This window comes from Cydia splendana, chromosome 5 (assembly GCF_910591565.1).
Source record: "Cydia splendana chromosome 5, ilCydSple1.2, whole genome shotgun sequence".
In the NCBI taxonomy this organism is placed as follows: domain Eukaryota; kingdom Metazoa; phylum Arthropoda; class Insecta; order Lepidoptera; family Tortricidae; genus Cydia; species Cydia splendana.
This window is the reverse complement of record NC_085964.1, coordinates 4,348,057-4,355,766: the sequence shown is the minus strand read 5'-3', so window position 1 is coordinate 4,355,766 and position 7,710 is coordinate 4,348,057. Positions and strand designations below refer to the sequence as shown.

General features: G+C 38.7%; 1 protein-coding gene across 1 annotated transcript; it reads left to right on the top strand.

Moving 5' to 3' along the window:
• Positions 1-4,535: 4,535 nt before the first annotated feature.
• On the top strand, positions 4,536-6,997 carry LOC134790338 (cuticle protein 18.6-like). Its single transcript, XM_063761106.1, has 4 exons — positions 4,536-4,667; positions 5,098-5,458; positions 5,925-5,965; positions 6,278-6,997. The coding sequence occupies exons 1-4, from the start codon at positions 4,656-4,658 to the stop codon at positions 6,890-6,892; spliced, it is 1,029 nt and encodes a 342-aa protein (XP_063617176.1). The 5' UTR covers positions 4,536-4,655; the 3' UTR covers positions 6,893-6,997.
• Positions 6,998-7,710: the final 713 nt, after the last annotated feature.

Genomic DNA, 7,710 nt, shown 5'->3' with positions numbered 1-7,710 from the left:
AACATAAGACAAGCCCCGAGCAAATTTGCTTTTAAGAGGATGCTGCAAAAACATCTGCTGAAACAAGAGTATGAGTAGGTAGTATCCATCGTAATATATTAGTATGTATGTGAGAATTATGTAGTAGTATATTCATTAAGCTTAGAATAAATTTAAAAGTGGAAAAATTACTGTCTTGTCAGTAATTTTTCCACTTTTAAATTTATTCTAAGCTTAATAGCATCGTTCGCAGACGTTTCTGCTTGTTAAAAATTAAAATTAGTATATTCATTGTATATATTTTATTATTTTTATCTGTGTATTGTATATGTAGTTTATTATGTTTTTCAGTTGTTTGCAATAGTTCCTAATTGAATTCTCTTACTCTTCTTCTTGCACCATTTTTATTACATCTCTGTTTAGCCCTATGGTTGACTGGTAGAGAATGCCTTTAGGCATTAAGTCCGCCATTTGTACATTTTATTTGTATTTTGTGCAATAAAGTTTAAATAAATAAATAAAATAAATAAATATTATTTTACCAATTAAGCCGTTTTACACCTCATTAAGATTTCATGTGAAAAATGTGTTTTTTTTTTTAACTAGCTATTGTAAGGCTGTTATAAGGAAAATAACGTATTGACTAATCTTATTAAGTGTCTATGAGACTATGAGGGTCAAAAACTTTTTAGTATGAATTAAGGTCATCTTTTCTGTGGACATCATTAAGTAAACGTATTTTAAATCATACTTTTCTTAGTAAAATTGTATCCTTATATTGAATGTCAAAACCTTCTACTTTTTATAAGTTGTATGGTGAAAGTCTTAGAAAAATATTTCCAAACTTTTGCAATGAACATAGAAAAAGACTTTGATTTGTTTTGATTTTTCCGAACGTGTTTGACCCATAAACTAGGTATCAAAGAATTGCAAAAATTGTTAACCTTCATTATAGATTGCCATTAAAAGTAAGATTAGGCGCTAAACTATAAATTATGCATGAGAATTTGCTGCTACTAAAGAGGACGGCAATTAGGCCCAATAAATTATCACATTTACTGGTGTCAGCTATAAATAGCGTTTTCTATTTCCTTACCAAACTTGTCGAAGACAGAGTAATTACTTGTAATAAATCTGTATACCGTCGATTTAGAATCGTGCAAATAACAATCATATAAATAATTAGAAGAATTAGGTACCAGTCATTCTTATTATTGTAATTATTTGTTAAGTCTACCCTTGCAAATATAATCCAGTTCTCATGCGTTTTTTTTTTTCATGGAAATTACCTTTCTAAAAACGTATTAATTCAATTTAAAAGCTACATATTTGCATTGCCCTCTTTTAAATTTTTCAGTGCCAAGAGCCCCAATTCCAATACAAAATGAACCCGACTATCGGCACTGAGAGTAAGTGTGTTAATGTAAATTATTCGTCTTTCTTGTCACAGATCGCAGTACTTCCAGCTTTAATCATCTCAGCAAGCTGCATGTACATCCACCAGTCCCCTTTACCTCTCACCATCGGTATCCACCCGTACCCATCCTACGACACCCCATCCTACGACACCCCATCCTACGACTTCTCTTACGCCGTCAATGACAGACACACAGGCGATGTGAAAAGTCAGCATGAAAGCAGAAGAGCTGACACTGTTGTTGGACAGTATTCCCTTATTCAACCTGATGGGCTGAGAAGGACGGTGGACTATAGAGCTGACGATCATACTGGGTTTAACGCTGATGTTAGGACCGATGTCGGCCATATTGGAAATGTAGCTACTGAGTTGCCAGCTGTTTCAAGGAGCTCCATGGTGCAGTATGTTCCTAATCGCGGTTCTTCGTGGATATAAAATAATGCAATGATCTGAATGAATACTCTTTAGCAACATCACTCATGGATTAAATAAAAGTTAGGTCTTCACTCTGAAATCTAGGATGAATTCACATTTATTTATGTTTTTATTGTTTATTATCATTTTTTTTCATGTATATATTTTGGTTGCTAATAATGATTTAAAAATCTTTAATATTTTTTTATGATGCGAAGATTCACTAGACACGAACGTATGTCGTATATCTCTATAGATTAGAAGAAATCTAGACTATTTTATTTGCATTTAACTTAATACTGCCTTGAATATAGACTTGTATTTAGCATGTAGATAGATTAACTAGAGATAATTGGTGACCGGCCCAGCTAACCTTGGTATCTAGGTAGGAATAGTACGAGGGAAATTGCCTGAGTAATGCCTAAGAAATGCAGTACCGGTACTATGACATAACTAAGGTTATAACTCCTGTAATCAGCAATGTGTTAAATAAATTATTGCAATTATTCCTGCGTTTTTCTGTCCTGTTATTTTTATTGCGGATTTTATTTTTCACTAGCTGAGCTAAGAAGCTCTAAATAATAAACACATAATACCGGGTGTGGCCAAAAAATAATGAGCAAAAAATTTAACCGTAGGCTGTACTCCTCATACTGATCAACATTTGTTCAGCGACTTTTAAAAACAACTTGTGGTTTGATTTTTAATACACTTTAAAGTTTATTCTAAGACGCAATGTATTGCGAATTTTGTTATGTTTAAGGCGTGACAAGCAACGTCAATCACAATGATATGGCGTGGCGATGGCGTCCATTGAAGATAATATTTATTTTGTATGAAAAATAGGGAGTCTAAATACTTCATAATTTTTAAAAGTTGTTGAACAAAAGTGTCACTGTTTGAGGAGTACAATCTATGTTTTAATTATTTGCTTGTGTTACAGGCCACACCCGGTATAACCCATGTATAGATACCCTAGTTAACACTGGTAGGTACTAATTATGCGGAAAAAAATATTGAATGAGTAGATAGATTGAAATAGTTATTTACGATACAAGTGCGGAAAAGAGAATCGACACGAGTTGCGAATTACCTATTCGCACGTGTATCGTACAACGTTTTACAGTACATATAGCCCTTTAAACTTTTGACATCGCACGAAAAGTGCTATTTTACGCACTAGTGCGGGAAAATAGGACCATATGTACCGTAAAAGTAATTTAAACTTTTTGTTCGTGCACTACGGTAATAATTACAACAAAATAGGTAGTTAATTAACGTACGAATCACGTAGGTATCATACATATAGTGACGCTCCGGACTTTATAATAAATTTTGGTATTTGTATAAGTAATAAACCTGATTAATTCAGACAACTTGTTTGTGTTTAGGTATATTTGTACGTAGATGATTAACCTGTAATGTGGTAACCAATTAGTAAAAGCGTGCAAAAATCTGGAGGTCGTGAGTTGGAATACCCGTTCGTACAAATTTTCACTATAAATAATAAATAAATAAATAAATATAAAATAAATATTAGGGGACATCTTACACAGATCAAACCTAGCCCCAAACTAAGCAAAGCTTGTACTATGGGTACTAGGCGACGATATACATACTTGTATAGATAAATACATACTTATATACATAGAAAACAACCATGACTCAGGAACAAATATTAGAGTTCATCACACAAATAAATGCCCTTACTGGGATTCGAACCCAGGACCATCGGCTTAGCAGACAGGGTCACTATCCACTAGACCAGACCGGTCGTCAACTATTTGTCGACAGAGCGCCGTTAGCTATCAATCGCCAGGACTTTCTAGAGCATTTGAGATGGGCTGAGACAATCAAGACCTAAATTGAATATCACACTAATAATTGTTATATTATAGTACTTATGTACCTATTTTCAATCAGTGTCATGCCAATTACGAATAAAATACTTGGTAGATTTGAATATAGTACACATAACATAATATGTACCTAATCATCATCATCATCATCATCATATCAGCCAGAGGACCTACTACTTACTAGATATAGCAACTTTAATATTGTAGGTAGTTACGCAAAATACTTGTGCCTGAATAATGCCTCTACATACCAAGTTCATAATAATTGTCTGGTATTATAAAAAACCGGGCAAGTGCGAGTCGGACTCGCGCACGAAGGGTTCCGTACCATAATGCAAAAAAAAAAAAAACGGTCACCCATCCAAATACTGACCACTCCCGACGTTGCTTAACTTTGTTCAAAAATCACGTTTGTTGTATGGGAGCCCCATTTAAATCTTTATTTTATTCTGTTTTTAGTATTTGTTGTTATAGCGGCAACAGAAATACATCATCTGTGAAAATTTCAACTGTCTAGCTATCACGGTTCGTGAGATACAGCCTGGTGACAGACGGACGGACGGACGGACGGACGGACGGACAGCGAAGTCTTAGTAATAGGGTCCCGTTTTACCCTTTGGGTACGGAACCCTAAAAATGGACATTTAAAAAGTTATGGGCAGGATATTTGGATCCTCGAGAATCCCTTTGACATTTCGCCACCATGAACCGGTCTTAAAAGGACAATTATGGTAGAAAACAACCCATGATTCATGTACAAAGGGAAATTAAGATCGAAGCATTTCATTAAGCCCGTCTGAGACCTTTCCCGAACGTCGCCCCGTCGCTCTTGACTTTTAGGCGTTTCCTGATTGTTCGACACCAAAACAAGATCTCGAGCATGTGGGATTTGTGTTGGATGATATAAAAAGCCGGTAAATCTTCGACGGAAGCATCAGATCCTCTGGACTTACCGACGTAGTCACAACTACCTATCCTCATTCAACATGGTTGCGAAGGTAAATTTAAAATATATATTACCTTTTTCCAATTTGTCACCTACGCTTAAATTGATTAGAAATGTTTGAAGCAATGCACAAAATAATATATTTTTACTGATGTTAGCAAATTGTCAACATTGAGTACCAGATTTTATAAAAACAAGGATCAAAAGTATATCTGAAACCCAATTTTAGAAATCTTTAAATGCAGCTTTAGTTATGAACATGCTCATACTTAATACTAATTAGATGCTTGAAATGTTAAAGAGCAGTAAAATCCGCCCTTTAATTAACCCATAAAACGCAGCCCTTCATAAAATCTTCGCCTTCACCACCGCCTTGTCTAATTACGAACATACGAATTATAAACATAATTTTGACGAATGTAGCAAATTTATAGTGTCATCTTGAAATAAAGAAATCTAATCTAATCTAATCTTCGTTCCAGTTCGTCATCGTCCTCGCCTTCGTGGCAGTGGCCTCCGCCAGCTCTCTCTCCAGCTTCTCGTACGGCGTGGCGGACCCCTACACCGGGGACTACAAGAACCAGGTCGAGACCCGCGCCGGGGACAACGTCCAGGGACAGTACTCCCTCCTTGAGTCCGATGGCACCCGCAGGACCGTCGACTACGCTGCCGGCGCTGGCGGCTTCAACGCCGTTGTCAGGAAGGACCCTGCTCTGATCGCTGCCGCTCCCATCTCTTACGCCGCCCCCATCTCCTACGCCGCCCCCATCTCTTACGCCACCCCCTACGCCTATGGAGCGTACCCGTACGCCAGATTCGGATACCCATACGGACGATTCTACTAAAAATGTATTAGGCATCTCTAATTGGCACCCGTTTTGTAAATAAACAGATTATATCTCAAATTCCTTTGTTTCTTTGACCTGATGTAATCACTTATAATGTTGCAAACGTGGTAAACTCGACACGATTAGCTTCAATGCAAATGAGCTAATTAACACAGTTACTGGAGTACGCAACGTCTTGATACAAAACTTAATATTATCTAGCATTTGAAGGTCACCGCCTAATTTTGGATGCATAATAAATATAATTGTTTCCTTTGCGTCCAAGCGGACTGAGTATAACTAAATGTTTGGTCGCGTGGTCCGAGCCGAGTTCCGCATACCGTAGACGAAAAGTGACGCTTAAAAAACCCTACTTCGGCCTAGAGCGTATACGTGTCTTTTACTTCCTATTATTAGCTGTGAGCGATTGTACAGGAGTCATATAAAAAGGCAGAGCAAAAACCAGGATTAATCATTCGCAGTTCACTGTGCAACAAATAAACTTATCGAAATGGCAGCTAAGGTAATTGAAGCGTTAAAGCTTTAGTTTGCCTCTTTGAACTAAAATTACATTATTTTAATTTAGTTACCAGTGAAAATCTAATATTTGCTAAATATTTAAGTATGAAATCAAATGAAATCGTCTTACATCGATTCATTTACTTATTATTGAATATCTTAATACTAATAGGTTTAAATGTGAATTATGAAAAAAAAGTGGAAAGTGTCCTTACCATAATGAATTATTACCACAAAGATAGCAGTGAAATTCTACTCATCAAATGTTTACAGTTCACCAGTTAATAATGAACTAATGAAACATCTTTTTTTGCAGTTCGTCGTTGTAGCTCTCTTTGTGGCGGCCGCCCAGGGCAGCGCCATCCATGGCGGTAACTACAACAGCTTCTCCTATGGAGTGTCGGACCCCCACACCGGCGACGTGAAGAGCCAGCACGAGACCCGCGTGGGCGACAGCGTGGTCGGCCAGTACTCGCTGCTGGAGTCCGACGGCACAAAGCGCACCGTCGACTACGCCGCTGATGCCCATTCTGGATTCAACGCTGTCGTGCGCAAGGACCCTCTGCTGCACGCCGCTCCCGTCGCCGTCGCCCACGCCGCTCCCCTGGCGTACGCTGCTCACGCTTCTCCCCTGGCATACGCCGCCCACGCCGCTCCTCTGGCCCATTCCGCTCCCTTAGCGTACGCTGCCCACGCCGCTCCTCTCGCTCACGTCGCCCACGCCACTCCTCTCGCGTACGCCACCAGCGTCGCCCACGGTGCTCCTCTTGCGCACGCCGCGTACGCCGCTCCCCTGGCGCACACTGCCTACGCCGCTCCCCTGGCGCACACTGCCTACGCTCACGGTGCCATCGCCGCTCCCCTCGCTCATGTCGCCCATGGCGCTCATGGACTCGGATATGCTGGCCATTTGGGATACTCTCACTATTAGAAACTAAATTATCCTAGACGATAAATAATACTCAAATAAGCTATGGGTTATTACCATGGCCACGAAACTGCTGTGATTACGTCAAATAAATGACATTAAATTAAACTTGTATTGTTTTTTTCCAAACCAATTGATTATCAAGTACATTTTCGATCTAAGACAGAAAAATGATGAGCGGATTAAGGATGACTCACGCTAGACCGGGCCGTGCCCGGGCCGAGGCGGCCGACATGTCATTTTCTATGACGGCTGATCGGTGATCACGTGGTTTCCATAGAAAACGAAAGCGCGGGAAGCTCCGTCCCGGCCCCGGCCCGGTCTAGCGTGAGTCATCGTTTAAATACCTGTATAAAAGCTTGACTCAAAATATCATTTCAGTACTAAGATAAGAGGTTTTTGAAATTAGTAACAGAATTTCGAGTGTAAAACACGTAAAGGTTTGATACATATTAAATATTACTGTATTGAAAACGTAAATGACCAACAATGACAAAATGAGACCAACAATGACAAAGCTGACCTCCAAAACGAAGGAGTGACTAGGCAGTAGGCACAAGTAACCAATGAAAATAATTAACTTAACATTTGAGTTAATTGCAGCAATCGGCAGCTGGTTTTGCCACGGCTCCCGACACGGATCTCAACCAGGTACTCAATGACTTAATAATAGTGCGTGATATTCGCAAAGTCCATTTTAATAAAATAACCTCCACTGATATCAATAAGCAATGTGTAAAATAAATAATATAACAGCCATGTTTTAAATTTAAAGTGCAGCTTCGACAATTATTGTATGCCCAAATTCATACAGCTGTTGA

Coding starts and splice junctions, on each gene's coding strand:
- LOC134790338 (XM_063761106.1), top strand. Junction 5,459..5,924: donor CCCATACGGACGATTCTACT/AAAAATGTATTA, acceptor AATCATTCGCAG/TTCACTGTGCAACAAATAAA. Junction 5,966..6,277: donor TTATCGAAATGGCAGCTAAG/GTAATTGAAGCG, acceptor CTTTTTTTGCAG/TTCGTCGTTGTAGCTCTCTT.